At 39.0% G+C, this 19,144-nt stretch overlaps 2 protein-coding genes across 3 annotated transcripts in view; one reads left to right on the plus strand and one right to left on the minus strand.

Moving 5' to 3' along the window:
- The window catches only part of LOC143770392 (interferon-inducible GTPase 5-like), a 93,333-nt gene extending 88,859 nt beyond the window's left edge, over window positions 1-4,474 (minus strand). Inside the window, exon 1 of the mRNA XM_077260000.1 lies at window positions 4,137-4,474. The gene's annotated coding sequence lies outside the window, so the exon portion shown is untranslated. The remainder of the gene's footprint in view (window positions 1-4,136) is intronic.
- Window positions 1-16,158, plus strand: part of LOC143770394 (urokinase plasminogen activator surface receptor-like) — a 42,346-nt gene extending 26,188 nt beyond the window's left edge. For both annotated transcript variants that reach the window (XM_077260003.1, XM_077260004.1), the window contains one exon: window positions 15,900-16,158. In XM_077260003.1, the coding sequence (XP_077116118.1) occupies window positions 15,900-16,147 (248 nt within the window). In that variant the 3' untranslated portion in view covers window positions 16,148-16,158. The remainder of the gene's footprint in view (window positions 1-15,899) is intronic.
- Window positions 16,159-19,144: the final 2,986 nt, after the last annotated feature.

A 19,144-nucleotide genomic window follows, 5' to 3' on the forward strand; every position in this document is an offset into this window, starting at 1 on the left:
ATTATAGTAGTTATATTCTTGTACATAGGAGCAGTATTATAGTAGTTATATTCTTGTACATAGAGAGCAGTATTATAGTAGTTATATTCTTGTACATAGGGGCAGTATTATAGTAGTTATATTCTTGTACATAGGAGCAGTATTGTTGTAGTTATATTCTTGTGCATAGTGGGCAGTATTATAGTAGTTATATTCTTGTACATAGAGAGCAGTATTATAGTAGTTATATTCTTGTACATAGGGAGCAGTATTATAGTAGTTATATTCTTGTATATAGAGGGCAGTATTATAGTAGTTATATTCTTGTACATGGGGGCAGTATTATAGTAGTGATATTCTTGTACATAGGAACAGTATTGTTGTAGTTATATTCTTGTGCATAGTGGGCAGTATTATAGTAGTTATATTCTTGTACATAGGGAGCAGTATTATAGTAGTTATATTCTTGTATATAGAGGGCAGTATTATAGTAGTTATATTCTTGTACATGAGGAGCAGTATTATAGTAGTTATATTCTTGTACATAGAGAGCAGTATTATAGTAGTTATATTCTTGTACATAGGGGCAGTATTATAGTAGTTATATTCTTGTACATAGGAGCAGTATTGTTGTAGTTATATTCTTGTGCATAGTGGGCAGTATTATAGTAGTTATATTCTTGTACATAGAGAGCAGTATTATAGTAGTTATATTCTTGTACATAGGGAGCAGTATTATAGTAGTTATATTCTTGTATATAGAGGGCAGTATTATAGTAGTTATATTCTTGTACATAGGGGCAGTATTATAGTAGTGATATTCTTGTACATAGGAACAGTATTGTTGTAGTTATATTCTTGTGCATAGTGGGCAGTATTATAGTAGTTATATTCTTGTACATAGGGAGCAGTATTATAGTAGTTATATTCTTGTATATAGAGGGCAGTATTATAGTAGTTATATTCTTGTACATAGGGGCAGTATTATAGTAGTGATATTCTTGTACATAGGAACAGTATTGTTGTAGTTATATTCTTGTGCATAGTGGGCAGTATTATAGTAGTTATATTCTTGTACATAGGGGCAGTATTATAGTATATTCGTGTACATAGGGAGCAGTTTTATGGTAGTTATATTCTTGAACATAGCAGCAGTATTAAAGTAGTTATATTCTTGTATATAGGGAGCAGTATTCTAGTAGTGATATTCTTCTACATAGAGGGCAGTATTATAGTAGTTATATTCTTGTACATAGGAGCAGTATTATACTAGTTATATTCTTGCACATAGCAGCAGTATTATAGTAGTTATATTCTTGTACATAGGGGCAGAATTATAGTATTTATATTCTTGTACATAGTGGCAGTATTATAGTAGTTATATTCTTGTACATAGGGAGCAGTATTATAGCAGTTATATCCTTGTATATAGAGGGCAGTATTATAGTAGTTATATTCTTGTACATAGGGGCAGTATTATAGGAGTTATATTCTTGTACATGAGGAGCAGTATTATAGTAGTTATATTCTTGTACACAGGGGCAGTATTATATTAGTTATATTCTTGTACATGAGGATCAGTATTATAGTAGTTACATTCTTGTACATAGGGGCAGTATTATAGTAGTTACATTCTTGTACATAGGGGCAATTTTTATTGTAAAAACAAACAAATACAGTTGAATTTAACAAAGTTCTTCAGTAATACAATACTCAAATCACTTGGATTGTACAAACATTCATTACATTTCCAGATTACACATGTAAAATTAACTTAGAGTCCATACTTCTGGTTTGAGGGAAAAAAAAAAAACATTGCAAAATTAACACATCATATTTGAACCCAGCAAACATCCTTCCAAAACTTTCCATTTCCTAATGATTTTACCTATCTTAGTTCAGACATTATCCGGTTGACAGCATCACAGATCTGAGTCGGAGTTATTCCGCCCACCACCAGTCTCCATTTCAGACTCTTCCCGAGTGGCCTCGGGTAAGGGCTTCCGCTTAGGCGGACAGTCCTCTACGTCCCTATCACACTCTGCGTCAATTCTTACCTCATCTTCAAAATCACCATCAGACTCAGACAGAACATCAAACCTATTGGATAAGACCATTACCCCTGCAGAACTCTGGACTTTCCTCCTGGCTCCTGGGCCAGTATCATACTTCTCAGGTTTACGAGAGGTCTTGTCCTTTTTCTTCCTTTTAGGCCGGAGACACACTGCTGCGAGATACGTCCGAGTCTCGCTGGTTAAAAGCAAGCTGTGGCACCTGCACTCCGGAGCGGAGCGTGCAGCTCCATGTATTGCTATGCAGCTGCACGCTCCACTCCGGAGTGCTGGTGCCACAGCTTGCTTTTAACCAGCGAGACTCGGACGTATCTCGCACCAGTGTGTCTCCGGCCTAAGTCTTATTATTGCTATTTCCTTCAGACACAGATGGTAGTACTGAAGTAATATCTTCCTGTGACTGCTGCTCCTGAGGCACAACCTCCATGCTCCCCTGTGCACCCTCTGAACCCTGCTGCCCTGGTGTGAGCTGAGCAGACCCCTGGTGGACCTCTGCTCCGGTCAGTATTTCCCCTGACAGTAAAGCTGCCTCCTCCAGTATCTCTGCCCCTGCCGCCAAATCCTCATCAGGAAAGTCCTTACAGATATTATGCCAGGCGTCTGGACAGTCCCTGTGAGGGTGGCCGATCTTCCCACAGAGGTTGCACCTGATGTTTTGGCAGTCTGCAGCTACATGGCCGACTTCTCCGCACAGGCTGCACTTTACCACAGTACAGGTATTTGCCAGGTGGCCTTTCCCACCACATTTAAAGCACTTACGGGGCTGCCCGGGGTAGAAACACACACCCCTCTCCCTCCCAATAAAGAAGGAGTTGGGTAAGTGAGCAGCGATATTATTACACTGGCGCAGTTTAACCAAGACCCTCCACCCTCCCGTCCAGATACCATCGCTGTCTCTACTTTTGGTGAGGTCAGAGACCAAGTCACAATGCCTCCGGAGCCACACCACAATGTCCTGCGGGGGAACAGACTCATTCCAGAAGATCACATTTACGGTAACCGTGTCTGGCTTAGAGATTGGAATAAAGCTGAACTTACTCCAGCCCTCAGTGTCTCTAAACTTGGGGAAGTTAGACCAGAATCTGTCCAGGTCAGTCATGAGCTTAAAGCTGACGTCATAGCCCTGCCTGTCTGGAAGATTAATCACTGCCAAGATGCTGACTGGCGCGAACCCCATTTGGCGGCACAGGAGCTCCCTGACCACAAACCTCCTGTCCGGCAGGTCCTCCTTGGCACCTCTGTGCCGGAAACGCACCACGTTTCTCCGTTTAAATGCCTGGCCGGTATAGTTGGCACCAGAGGTGAAGGACGGAGCACCACGGCTCCAGGCATTACTGGGGGGAACCTGCGGGGTCACACTAGGGTGAGGTTCTGCAGCAGGGGGGGCTGCCACACCCTGTGTGCTCGAAATTAATGGGGGGAAATCACAGACATTATCATGCACACTGTTATCATCAACATTAATGTCATTATCAGATTGTACGGCGTCCAAAGATACTGTGCTCCCCCAAGCCCCCGACCCCTCAGATACAGCGCGGTTATCCCCAGCATCAGAGCCCTGCTGGGCACCATCAATAACTATCGGCACATGTCCACTGCCCAACTGGTGTGCTTGGCATTCTGAGACTTGTAGTCCCTCTGCTGAAATGTGCACTGAATCTGCAGCAGGCTGCTGCGCTGGGCATCCTGAGACTTGTGGTACCTCTGCTGGAATCTGCTCTACAGGCGGCTGCTTGGTATCTGTCACAGGCTGCTGGTGCAATATTTGACCCTTCAGGAAACAGAAGCTTGCGGGCTGCAGCACTGGCCGTACCTGCTTCTGGGGTCCACCTGGGACAATGTGTGACCTGGAATCTGCAGAGTTCTGCTTGTGTGACATAAACAGTTCCTCGTTCCTATAAGTCTCCGCCAGGGGCCCCATCCTCTCTAGGACACAGTCTATGTCCCCCACCACTTTTGCCAGCCATCCACCCAGTGAGTTCAGACTCTGGTCACACATGGTGTGATCCCCGGTGTTAGCAGCCTTTACCTCATAGAGAGCGTCTGTCTGCTTCTGTAGCAGGCTTTTCTGCTGGTGTAACTCACCGAGCTTCTGGACCAGGCCTGGGATCTCCTCTGCAAGCTGCAGCTCAGGTGCACATGGTGTCTCCTTCTGAGATCCTGCTATCAGCAATGTCTCCAGCTTCATGGGACCAGATGTCTCCTTGATTTTTACCACCGCTGATTTCGTAGCTCCAGGCTCCGCAGCACTTTTACTGCTGCCACCTGACTGCGACCTTGTGTGTCCAGAGCTCGCCATGCTGGTCACCACATGTTTCTCCTGGAGTATCTGTCTCTCCAGTGAAGTTCTCCACTGCTTGTTGGGAGTGAGCTGCACACCTGAGGCCGGTGATGGCACCTCCTGAGCCTCAGGCTGCTTTCCTCCAGTCAGCTTCTCACCAGTAGATTTCTTTTGGATTTCTTCTAATCGCACTTCACTCTGCTTGCCTTGGCTGGACGACTGCTTAACTGGAACTTTCTTGCCTACAACCATGGCTTTCCCTTGTTCCATTACTTTACTCACTTTCTTGCTGCTGTTATTACTTTCATTCTGAGCTTTCTTTCCCTCAGAAATCACTTTTGAATCTGTATCCTCATTAGAAACAGCTTTGGAGTTTCTTCCAAGAGTAGGCCTGGAAGCCTGGACCTTGCTTGGGGAGTTTCCCCGCCCAGGGTGGCCCCTCCCTGGGCTTGCTCCAGACATCAGGAGAGCTACAAACACACAACCTCACAGCTAGGAGGCAGTATTATAGTAGTTATAATGTTGTACATAGGGGCAGTATTAAAGTAGTTACATTCTTGTACATAGAGAGCAGTATTATAGTAGTTATTTTCTTGTACATAGAGGGCAGTATTATAGTAGTTATATTCTTGTACAGAGGGGCAGTATTATAGTAGTTATAGTCTTGTACATAGGGAGCAGTATTATAGTAGTTATATTCTTGTACACAGGGGCAGTATTATATTAGTTATATTCTTGCACATAGGGGGCAGTATTATAGTAGTTATATTCTTGTACATAGGGAGCAGTATTATAGTAGTTATATTCTTGTACACAGGGGCAGTATTATATTAGTTATATTCTTGTACATGAGGAGCAGTATTATAGTAGTTATATTCTTGTACATAGAGAGCAGTATTATAGTAGTTATATTCTTGTACATAGGAGCAGTATTGTAGTAGTTATATTCTTGTACATAGAGAGCAGTATTATAGTAGTTATATTCTTGTACACAGGGGCAGTATTATATTAGTTATATTCTTGTACATGAGGAGCAGTATTATAGTAGTTATATTCTTGTACATAGGAGCAGTATTGTAGTAGTTATATTCTTGTACATAGAGAGCAGTATTATAGTAGTTATATTCTTGTACACAGGGGCAGTATTATATTAGTTATATTCTTGTACATGAGGAGCAGTATTATAGTAGTTATATTCTTGTACATAGGAAGCAGTATTATAGTAGTTACATTCTTGTACATAGAGAGCAGTATTATAGTAGTTATATTCTTGTACATAGGAGCAGTATTGTAGTAGTTATATTCTTGTACATAGAGAGCAGTATTATAGTAGTTATATTCTTGTACACAGGGGCAGTATTATATTAGTTATATTCTTGTACATGAGGAGCAGTATTATAGTAGTTATATTCTTGTACATAGGAGCAGAATTATCTATATATACAATTGTCTAAGGGTTTTTCTGTCTGTCTGTCTGTCCCGTTTATTCATTCGCTGATTGGTCGAGGCCGCCTGGGCCTCGACCAATCAGCGACGGGCACAGTAGTCGACGTAGAAATCCTGCGTCTCTGATCGTCTGCGTCTCTGATCGTCGCAATCAGCGACGGGCACAGTATCGACGTAGATGTCATAATGGTTGCCATGGCGATTATGTCAAAAAGGTTGCCTCAACCAATCAGCGATGGGCACAGTCGGAATCATCATTGTCCATATACTACGGGGACAAGCATATTCTAGAATACCCGATGCGTTAGAATCGGGCCACAATCTAGTAGTAGTTATATTCTTGTACATAGGGGCAGTATTATAGTATATTCGTGTACATAGGGAGCAGTTTTATGGTAGTTATATTCTTGCACTTAGCAGCAGTAGAATTGTAGTTATATTCTTGTACATAGGGGCAGTATTATAGTAGTTATATTCTTGCACATAGCAGCAGTATTATAGTAGTTATATTCTTGTACATAGGGGCAGAATTATAGTATTTATATTCTTGTACATAGTGGCAGTATTATAGTAGTTATATTCTTGTACATAGTGGCAGTATTATAGTAGTTATATTCTTGTACATAGGGAGCAGTATTATAGTAGTTATATCCTTGTATATAGAGGGCAGTATTATAGTAGTTATATTCTTGGCCATAGGAGCAGTATTATAGTAGTTATGTTCTTGTACATAGGGGCAGTATTATAGTATATTCTTGTACATAGGGAGCAGTTTTATGGTAGTTATATTCTTGCACATTGCAGCAGTAGTATTGTAGTTATATTCTTGTACATAGGGGGCAGTATTATAGTAGTTATATTCTTGGCCATATGAGCAGTATTATAGTAGTTATGTTCTTGTATATAGGGGCAGTATTATAGTAGTTATATTCTTGTACATAGGAGCAGTATTATAGTATATTCTTGTACATAGGGAGCAGTTTTATGGTAGTTATATTCTTGCACATTGCAGCAGTAGTATTGTAGGTATATTCTTGTACATAGGGGGCAGTATTATAGTAGTTATATTCTTGTACATAGGGGCAGTATTATAGTAGTTATATCCTAGTACATAGGAGCAGTATTATAGTAGTTATATTCTTGTACATAGAGGGCAGTATTATAGTAGTTATATTCTTGCACGTAGGGGCAGTATTATAGTAGTTATATTCTTGTACATAGGGGCAGTATTATAGTAGTTATACATTCTTGTACATAGGAGCAGTATTATAGTAGTTATATTCTTGTACATAGGGGCAGTATTATAGTAGTTATATTCCTGTACGTAGGGGCAGTATTATAGTAGCTATATTCTTGGCCATAGGAGCAGTATTATAGTAGTTATATTCTTGTACATAGGAGCAGTATTATAGTAGTTATATTCTTGAACATAGGGGGCAGTATTAGAGTAGTTATATTATTGTACGTAGGGGCAGTATTATAGTAGCTATATTCTTGGCCATAGGAGCAGTATTATAGTAGTTATATTCTTGTACATAGGAGCAGTATTATAGTAGTTATATTCCTGTGCATAGGGGCAGTATTATAGTAGTTATATTCTTGTACATAGGGGCAGTATTATAGTAGTTATATTCTTGTACATAGGAGCAGTATTGTAGTAGTTATATTCTTGTACATAGGGGCAGTATTAGAGTAGTTATATTCTTGTACATAGGGGAAGTATTATAGTAGTTATATTCCTGTACATAAGGGCAGTATTATAGTAGTGATATTATTGTACATAGGAGCAGTATTATAGTAGTTATATTCTTGTACATAGGGGGCAGTATTATAGTAGTTATATTCTTGTATATAGAGGGCAGTATTATAGTAGTTATATTCTTGTACATAGGAGCAGTATTATAGTAGATATATTCTTGTACATAGGAGCAGTATTATAGTAGATATATTCTTGTACATAGGGGCAGTATTATAGTAGTTATATTCTTGTACATAGGGAGCAGTTTTATGGTAGTTATATTCTTGCACATAGCAGCAGTAGTATAGTAGTTATATTCTTGTACATAGGGGGCAGTATTATAGTAGTTATATTCTTGTATATAGAGGGCAGTATTATAGTAGTTATATTCTTGTACATAGGAGCAGTATTATAGTAGATATATTCTTGTACATAGGGGCAGTATTATAGTAGTTATATTCTTGTACATAGGGAGCAGTTTTATGGTAGTTATATTCTTGCACATAGCAGCAGTAGTATAGTAGTTATATTCTTGTGCAAAGGGGCAGTATTATAGTAGTTATATTCTAGCACATAGCAGCAGTATTATAGTAGTTATATTCTTGTACATAGGAGCAGAATTATAGTAGTTATATTTTTGTACATAGGGGCAGTATTATAGTAGTTATATTCTTGTACATAGGGGCAGTATTATAGTAGTTATATTCTTGTACATAGGGGCAGTATTATAGTTATAGTCTTGTACATAGGGAGCAGTTTTAAGGTAGTTATATTCTTGCACATTGCAGCAGTAGTATTGTAGGTATATTCTTGTACATAGGGGGCAGTATTATAGTAGTTATATTCTTGTACATAGGGGCAGTAGTATAGTAGTTATGCTTTGCACAAAAAGGAAAAAAAAAAGGCACGAACCGCACCTCCAAAAATCGTAAGTTGATCTAAAGCCGCTAGGCAAAAATTTTATATAACTGAATATGAGTTTTTCAGTTTAACATTCTGATCAGACTGTATGAAGCCCACTGCCACGTCACGACAAACCTCGTAGTGGGTCCTACCGCCCTAACAGAGCGGAGCCGTGCGGCGACCACCGCCACAGCAGCAATGCACCAGCATGGCGGATGGCCTGTTGCCCGACAGCACCCATTGCTGCGAGACTGAGCCCCCATGACTCCAGACCGCGATGCCCCAGCAGCACAAAGCCACAGCAACAATGGCGCGACACAGCACCAGCACCAAAATGAAAGGAGCACTGAAACTCACCTTCCTCCAGCTCTTCAGTGAGAGTCAAAATGGGCTAGACCCCTTACTTTGCAGTCTCCTGCCAATTAAATTCACCTGTGCCAAATGGGAGGAGTGCTGGTCCAAGAAAGAGACTAGAACATGCTTTGCACAAAAAGGAAAAAAAAAGGCATGAACCGCACCTCCAAAAATCATAAGTTGATCTAAAGCTGCTAGGCAAAAATTTTATATAACTGAATATGAGGTTTTCAGTTTAAGGTTTGCCGTGACGTGGCAGTGGGCTTCATACAGTCTGATCAGAATGTTAAACTGAAAACCTCATATTCAGTTATATAAATTTTTGCCTAGCGGCTTTAGATCAACTTATGATTTTTGGAGGTGCGGTTCATTCCCTTTTTTTTCCTTTTTGTGCCAAGTATAGTAGTTATATTCTTGTACATAGGGGCAGTATTATAGTAGTTATATTCTTGTACATAGGGACAGTATTATAGTAGTTATATTCTTGTACGTAGGAGCAGTATTATAGTAGCTATATTCTTGTACATAGGGGCAGTATTATAGTATATTCTTGTACATAGGAGCAGTATTATAGTAGTTATATTCTTGAACATAGGGGGCAGTATTAGAGTAGTTATATTATTGTACATAGGGGCAGTATTAGAGTAGTTATATTCCTGTGCATAGGGGCAGTATTATAGTAGTTATATTCTTGTACATAGGGGCAGTATTATAGTAGTTATATTCTTGTACATAGGAGCAGTATTGTAGTAGTTATATTCTTGTACATAGGGGCAGTATTAGAGTAGTCATATTCTTGTACATAGGGGAAGTATTATAGTAGTTATATTCCTGTACATAAGGGCAGTATTATAGTAGTGATATTATTGTACATAGGAGCAGTATTATAGTAGTTATATTCTTGTACATAGGGGGCAGTATTATAGTAGTTATATTCTTGTATATAGAGGGCAGTATTATAGTAGTTATATTCTTGTACATAGGAGCAGTATTATAGTAGATATATTCTTGTACATAGGGGCAGTATTATAGTAGTTATATTCCTGTACATAGGGGCAGTTTTTTAGTATATTCTTGTACATAGGGAGCAGTTTTATGGTAGTTATATTCTTGCACATAGCAGCAGTAGTATAGTAGTTATATTCTTGTGCAAAGGGGCAGTATTATAGTAGTTATATTCTTGCACATAGCAGCAGTATTATAGTAGTTATATTCTTGTACATAGGAGCAGAATTATAGTAGTTATATTCTTGTACATAGGGGCAGTATTATAGTAGTTATATTCTTGTACATAGGGGCAGTATTATAGTAGTTATATTCTTGTACATAGGGGCAGTATTATAGTAGTTATATTCTTGTACATAGGGGCAGTATTATAGTAGTTATATTCTTGTACATAGGGGCAGTATTATAGTAGTTATATTCTTGTACATAGGGGCAGTATTATAGTAGTTATATTCTTGTACATAGGAGCAGTATTATAGTAGTTATAGTCTTGTACATAGGGGGCAGTATTAGAGTAGTTATATTATTGTACATAGGGGCAGTATCAGAGTAGTTATATTCTTGTACATAGGGGCAGTATTATAGTAGTTATATTCTTGTACATAGGGGCAGTATTATAGTTATAGTCTTGTACATAGGGAGCAGTTTTAAGGTAGTTATATTCTTGCACATAGCAGCAGTAGTATAGTAGTTATGCTTTGCACAAAAAGGAAAAAAAAAAAGGCACGAACCGCACCTCCAAAAATCGTAAGTTGATCTAAAGCCGCTAGGCAAAAATTTTATATAACTGAATATGAGTTTTTCAGTTTAACATTCTGATCAGACTGTATGAAGCCCACTGCCACGTCACGACAAACCTCGTAGTGGGTCCTACCGCCCTAACAGAGCGGAGCCGTGCGGCGACCACCGCCACAGCAGCAATGCACCAGCATGGCGGATGGCCTGTTGCCCGACAGCACCCATTGCTGCGAGACTGAGCCCCCATGACTCCAGACCGCGATGCCCCAGCAGCACAAAGCCACAGCAACAATGGCGCCACACAGCACCAGCACCAAAATGAAAGGAGCACTGAAACTCACCTTCCTCCAGCTCTTCAGTGAGAGTCAAAATGGGCTAGACCCCTTACTTTGCAGTCTCCTGCCAATTAAATTCACCTGTGCCAAATGGGAGGAGTGCTGGTCCAAGAAAGAGACTAGAACATGCTTTGCACAAAAAGGAAAAAAAAGGCATGAACCGCACCTCCAAAAATCATAAGTTGATCTAAAGCTGCTAGGCAAAAATTTTATATAACTGAATATGAGGTTTTCAGTTTAAGGTTTGCCGTGACGTGGCAGTGGGCTTCATACAGTCTGATCAGAATGTTAAACTGAAAACCTCATATTCAGTTATATAAATTTTTGCCTAGCGGCTTTAGATCAACTTATGATTTTTGGAGGTGCGGTTCATTCCCTTTTTTTTCCTTTTTGTGCCAAGTATAGTAGTTATATTCTTGTACATAGGGGCAGTATTATAGTAGTTATATTCTTGTACATAGGGGCAGTATTATAGTAGTTATATTCTTGTACATAGGGACAGTATTATAGTAGTTATATTATCGTACATAGGAGCAGTATTATAGTAGTTATATTCTTGTACGTAGGAGCAGTATTATAGTAGTTATATTCTTGTACATAGGGGCAGTATTATAGTAGCTATATTCTTGTACATAGGGGCAGTATTATAGTATATTCTTGTACATAGGAGCAGTATTATAGTAGTTATATTCTTGTACATAGGAGCAGTATTATAGTAGTTATATTCTTGTACATAGGGAGCAGTATTATTGTAGTTATATTCTTGTACATAGGGGCAGTATTATAGTATATTCTTGTACATAGGAGCAGTATTATAGTAGTTATATTCTTGTACATGGGGAGTATTATAGTAGTTATATTCTTGTACATAGGGGCAGTATTATAGTAGTTATATTCTTGTATATATGGAGCAGTTTTATGGTAGTTATATTCTTGCACATAGCAGCAGTAGTATAGTAGTTATATTCTTGTACATAGCAGCAGTAGTATAGTAGTTATATTCTTGTAGATAGGAGCCAGGGCCGGCGTTTGGCACATGCAGACCAGGCACACGCCTAGGGCCCCCACCTAGAAAGGGGGCCCCCTACCTCTGCAGCCCCTGTATGAAGTGCCCAGAGGGTGTACAGCAGTGGCGTCTCTCCCAAACCCCCCTGGAGACCCCCTCAGTGCTGTGATTTACTCATGTGGTCCTGGAGCTCTGTGCTGTTTGCTGTAGGATCAGGTTTCACAGTCACATACAGCTTGTAATCAGCATAGGCTCTGACCACAGTCACTGCTTGTAATCTGACAGGGTGACCTCCTATCACTACTGTCTGGATGACACAAGACAGGAATATTGTCTGCTGAATCAGGGCATTTATTATATAGAAATAAATTAATTCCCACCTGAAATAATAAGGGTAAACCATACACATATATAGTACAGGTGTGCATAGGAATCAGTGTTTTTTGTGCATTTTTTTTTTTGCAGCCAAAACCTGCTCTCTTGGCAGTAAAAACACTGCTTTCAAAGCACCCATTTTTTAGAGTATGTGCAGAGGATCCGGAAATGGCAGCCCTTTGGATGCAGTGGACATGTGCTGCGTCCAAAGTGCTGCCATGTTTTGAACACATGTGATTCCGCGTGTGTTCATTGATCTGTGCGGAATCCCTGCATCCAATACAATGCAGGGGTGAGATTTCTCTTGCGGAGACTCGCGTCTACGCCAGATAAATTGGCATGCTGCAGCCTGGACACACGCGCCACATGTCCGTCTCCGCAGGTGGGGTGCAGGTGATAGTGCACGCATAGTAGAGATGGAATTTCTTGAAATCCCATCCACTATACTGTAGCATCAGGCCGCTGCGGGTTGGACACTGCACAAGTACACAGCAGCCGACCCGCAGCGTTTACTGATTGTGGACACACACCCTTAGAGCTTTTGCTGTTTGTTTTTTACAGTATGCATTTTGTCTACAGTATATGTTTAATAAAGTTAGTGTTGTTCACAAAAAACGCAGCAAAAAACAACGTTGCAACATTTGCAGCATTTTTTAAACTTTTTCATTGCTTTCTATGGGTGAACAAAAATTGCTGAAAGAAGTGATACGCTGCAGATTTAAAAAAAGCTGCACTTGTGAAATTCAGTCAGGGGAAAATAAAAGGGTGCGCAGGAGATTTCTGAAAATCTCAGTTTTTGCTTGTGCTGTAAAATGCTGTAAACTTCTTATTTGCAGAAGAAAAAGCTGCAAAAATTCTGCATATGAACCTGGCAAAAAGCTGCTTTTCAAAGTGCCAGCAAAACATAGGAGATTTCCGAAATCTCCTGCAGGCGCTTGATTGTTTTCTGACTGGATTCCAGAACTGTAGCACTTTTTAAATCCCCTCAGTTTTACCGGCAGGTTTACCGCAGATTTATCGTGGAATAACCGCGGTTTTTGTGCGGTTTTCAACAGCGGTTTTACACCTGTGGATTCCTATTATGGAGCAGGTGTAAAACGCTGCGAAATCTGCACAAAGAATTGACATGCTGCAGAAAATACAACACAGCATTTCCGCGCAGTATTTTCCGCAGCATGTGTACTGCAAATTTTGTTTTCCATAGTTTTACATGGTACTGTACAATGCATGGAAAACTGCTGCAAATCCACAGCAAAATCCGCAACGTGCTCACATAGCCTGAGAAACACGTCACTACTTCTGTATTTCTCACCCTCCTGGTTTTGGCTTAGGCTACGTTCACATTTGCGTTGCGTGGCGCAGCGTTGGTGACGCAACGCACAACGCATGCAAAACGCATGCACAACGCAGCATTTTTACTGCTAATAGAAAAGGTTTTGGCTACTGAAAAAAAAAATGCTGCATGTGAACATAGTCTTAGTCTGAAACGCTGTCTATCTGTGGTGTTACATAGGACTGCAGGTGACATCTACTACATTATATGTTCTCAGAGAGTTAGCACTGTTTTATCTGAAGAGTTAGGCTGCCGTCACACTAGCAGTATTTGGTCAGTATTTTACATCAGTATTTGTAGGCAAAACCAGGAGTGGGTGATAAATACAGAAGTGGTGCATATGTGTCTATTATACTTTTCCTCTATTTGTTCCACTCCTGGTTTTGGCTTATAAATACTGATGTAAAATACTGACCAAATACTGCTAGTGTGACGGCAGCCTTAAAAAAAAAAAATTAGGAGGGGGTTGGGGGCAACTCTTTGTCTTGGGCCCCCAATCTTTTCTGACCCTAGCAACGCCCCTGCGTACAGCTAATAGTGGCAGACCCGTTGGCCGATATAAGGCCCCTAAATATGGGGGCCACAGTGCAATGTTATCATTTGGGGCCCCCACTTTAAATTTTTGCCTAGGGCCCCACTTTGTCTAAAACCGGCCCTGATAGGAGGAGTATTATAGTAGTTATATTCTTGTATATAGGGGGCAGTATTATACTGTAGTAATTATATTCTTGTACATTGGAGTAGTATTATAGTAGTTATATTCTTGTATATAGGGGGTAGTATTATACTAGTTATATTCTTGTACATAGGAGTAGTATTATAGTAGTTATATTCTTGTACATATGGGGCAGTATTATACTAGTTATATTCTTGTACATAGGAGCAGTATTATAGTAGTTATATTCTTGTACATAGTAGCAGTAGTATAGTAGTTATATTCTTGTACATAGGGGGCAGTATTATAGTAGTTATATTCTTGTACATAGTAGCAGTAGTATAGTAGTTATATTCTTGTACATAGGGGGCAGTATTATAGTAGTTATATTCTTGTACATAGGAGTAGTATTATAGTAGTTATATTCTTGTACATAGGGGCAGTATTATAGTAGTTATATTCTTGTACATAGGGGCAGTATTATAGTAGTTTAATACTGCCCCTATGTACAAGAATATAACTACTATAATACTGCCCCTATGTACAAGAATATAACTACTATAATACTGCCCGTATGTACAAGAATATAACTACTATAATACTGCCCTTATGTACAAGAATATAACTACTATAATACTGCTCCTATGTACAAGAATGTAACTACTATAATACTACTCCTATGTACAAGAATATAACTAGTATAATACTGCCCCCTATGTACAAGAATATAACTACTATAATACTGCCCGTATGTACAAGAATATAACTACTATAATACTGCTCCTATGTACAAGAATGTAACTACTATAATACTACTCCTATGTACAAGAATATAACTAGTATAATACTGCCCCTATGTACAAGAATATTAGTAGTTATATTCTTGTACATAAGGGCAGTATTATAGTAGTTATATTCTTGTACATAGGAGCAGTATTATAATAGTTATATTCTTGTACATTGGAGCAGTATTATAGTAGTTATATTCTTGTACATAGAGGGCAGTATTATAATAGTTATATTCTTGTACATAGGGGCAGTATTATAGTAGTTATATTCTTGTACATAGGAGCAGTATTATAGTAGTTATACTCTTGTACATAGGAGCAGTATTATAGTAGTTATATATTGTTGTACATAGGGGCAGTATTATAGTAGTTATATTCTTGTACATAGGGGCAGTATTATAGTAGTTATATTCTTGTACATAGAGGACAGTATTATAGTAGTTATATTCTTGTACATAGGGGGCAGTATTATAGTATATTCTTGCATATAGGGGGCAGTATTATAATAGTTATATTCTTCTATATAGGGGGCAGTATTAGAGTTACTTTTTATTTAAGTTAATTTTAAATATTGTTCAAGGAAGTAAATCACTAATTCTTCAAGCTTTGCATACTAAAGCAAAAAAATTATTTCCCTGTTTTGAAGATGCTTGAACTGCTAAACTGTTCTTGCCTTGGGCTTAATGAGTACATGCACGCAAATAGTCACGCTCCTACAGCAATATGCACCGACATAAAAAATACTGTACTGTACCCATGGAAGGTGTTTGTTGCCTCATGTACGCATTGTGATTACTGCCAAGTAGACTGTGCTGTCTCTTGCTATTGTTAGAGTCTTATACCTCTAAAGATGAACAGTGTAGACTTCCTTTTTCATCTTTTTATCTGTAGATAAGAATCGGACGACGATCATGAAAGGCTGCAGTACAGTGGCGTTTTGTTCATCCACTTACCCATCACAGGAAATACCCAACGTTTCGGAGATCCAGTGTTGCGCTGGAAGCTACTGTAATAACTTTACACGGGAGACCTACACCCCCACCAACGTGATCAGTAGCTCCATGAGACTAAACACAGACTTAAGGCTCTCTGCCTTCCTTACAGGCTTAATATATGTCCTAATGCGACACTTTCCCTAGCATTATCCTACCCTAAAAGACTTGTACAGAAGACTCGTTATTTATATTGGAGAACTCAGGACGTGTCTGTAAATTTGGATACCAAGTGGATTTACCAAAATGCTCCGACTCCTTCTCGCGCTCCATTGTGTTGATTCTTATGGAAATGATTGAAGAGTTAACTGGAACACCAGGTCCAATATCCAGTTGTGCCTCAAGCGTCCAGCTATCCATGGCAAAATGGGTCATCGTTCCTAAATAAGTTGACTTTCCACCATCCGATAAACAATTACTGCCTCCGGATCAATGGTGACACCACCACCTCGAATGGTCAACATTTGACTACTTCAGTTTCGACTTATTGCTGAGGCTCTCTTTGCTTTTTTTTAAGTATATTGAAATGTAACCTAGATTTTTTTAACATTCTCTATGGGAATAAAAAAAAATTAACGAGAAAATAAAATTAATAAATCCGCCATACCTCGAAGTGCAGCTCCAGCTGTATTACCGCCCCAATTACATCTTTTCTTCCCCATCGTCAACTCTTTAAAAAGTATTGCGGAATAATTGTACCTCTCCTGGAATGTCTTACGTGTTCCCGGAAATTAAATTTATTTTCTCACGCATTCTTAAGTCTTTTCAGTGTGAACTTGAAAAACTACAAAAGTTTGCATGAGAGAAAAAGTAAAGTCTATAGCTTCGAAGTCAGCCTCAGAGTGGGGGGGGGTACAACAAAAAATGGAAAGGTTTTTCAGCAGTGAAATATGTTAATTAAAATATAAATAGGTCATGAGTTTTTAATGGAAATGTCAGTTTTACATGTGAACACAATGTCCTTTCACCCCTAAGGTTTCAGAGCTATAGGGAGGAATACTTCACTGCCACATTCCGTCTTTGGGGACCCCATAGCGGAGCCATACCCTGCCACAAAAATTGTATTGGAATTTTCTAAAATCAATGGTAATATTTAACTCCAAATGACTCTTTGTCCAACATTTATGTGACCAGCTTTTTACTTCGCTCCAAATACCGTAAAAAGCTATAGAGGTAAATTTTAAAATGTCCTGTTTTTAGCCGCCACTAGAGGGAGCTCAAGCATTTACCGCAAACTATTTATACATAGAACTTTGTGTTAGATCAATATGCAGTTCATTTCAGGTAAACTTTAAAATTTAAATGGTTGCGGGACACTTTTTTCCTTACATATTCCAATGTATTTGCAGCTAAAAATAATTTTTGTGATTGAGTTTCATTAAAAATTTGGCACCGTTTGGCTTTTACAAGCTCTTTCTGTCTCTGCACATTCAACTTTGATGTGGTCTCAGGTTATTAATCATCTGAGAGGAGCTCAGAAAATGACAAATAAATGAGTTATAAACTTTATCAGATTATTTAAATGACGATTCTCAGATAACTCATTACACAGCAAGCAATAGACAAAGCAACACGAAGGCTATAGAAAGCAAACGGTGCAAAAATTTTCCTGAGACCCAATTGCAAAAATGAATTTTAGCCCCAAATACATGAATTTAAGTAAAAATAAAAATTGTGCGAAAAAGGTTGACAACCTCTTTAAGTCTACGAAGGGGATTTGGAACTCTGCATACTGAGCTCTAATCTTTAAAGTCTGGGTGAAATTTTTGGAGAAATGATACCAATTTTTGTGAGACAAGTCTTACATGGGACTATATAAGACTCAATGATGGCTTTGCAGCTTTAGGCCCGAGGGTCAAGCAGAAGCATTTATGGTGATATAGTACCAATTCCTTTTTCAAAACAAAGGCCTAAAAAAAGAAGCTCGTTCTACAGGATTCCTCTGCACCTTGTGACATAGCTCTGATAATTTCTGGTTCTGTAGTAGGTATTTGCTCAACTAAATGATAGTTCCTGAAAATTGATGAAAGCAGGTCTTGTAAGAATGACTCTTGTTTGCTCCAAGCAAAATTATATAGATCAAGGCAGGGATAATACCGGGGAAGAATATCTGTAAATTCATCAGTTTTCTTTATGACATTTCAACCAATGGAAAGAGAAAAGACTTATTTTATAAGCCAATACTGCCCTCTGCTGGGAAAATGTGCAAAATGCAGCAAAACGTGAATGATAAGTCGGAATACAAGCTATGCTGGTCATAGGAATATTATTGTTTTTACATTATATGTATAAGTGTAACTTTAAACTATGTTACAGTTAATATATAGATATAATTTACAAAAAAAATGATGTAACATTGAAAATATCTTACATTACTGATCCTGAGTTACATCCTGTATTATACTCCAGAGCTGCACTCACTGTTCTGCTGGTGCAGTCACTGTGTACATACATTACATTACAGATCCTGATTTACATCCTGTATTATACCCCAGAGCTGCACTCACTATTCTGCTGGTGCAGTCACTGTGTACGTACATTACTGATTCTGAGTTATATCCTGTATTATACCCCAGAGCTGCACTCACTAATCTGCTGGTGCAGTCACTGTGTACATACATTACATTACTGATCCTGAGTTACATCCTGTATTTTACTCCAGAGCTGCACTCACTATTCTGCTGGTGCAGTCACTGTGTACATACATTACATTACTGATCCTGAGTTACATCCTGTATTATACTCCAGAGCTGCACTCACTATTCTGCTGGTGGAGTCACTGTGTACTTACATTACATTACTGATCCTAAGTTACATCCTGTATTATACTCCAGAGCTGCACTCACTATTCTGCTGGTGCAGTCACTGTGTACATACATTACATTACTGATCCTGAGTTACCTCCTGTATTATACCCCAGAGCTGCACTCACTATTCTGCTGGTGCAGTCACTGTGTAAGTACATTACTGATCCTGAGTTACATCCTGTATTATACCCCAGAGCTGCACTCACTATTCTGCTGGTGCAGTCACTGTATACATACATTACTGATCCTGAGTTACATCCTGTATTATACCCCAGAGCTGCACTCACTATTCTGCTGCTGCAGTCACTGTGTACGTACATTACATTACTGATCCTGA

The sequence above is a fragment of the Ranitomeya variabilis genome, chromosome 4, assembly GCF_051348905.1.
Source record: "Ranitomeya variabilis isolate aRanVar5 chromosome 4, aRanVar5.hap1, whole genome shotgun sequence".
Taxonomy (NCBI): Eukaryota; Metazoa; Chordata; class Amphibia; order Anura; family Dendrobatidae; genus Ranitomeya; species Ranitomeya variabilis.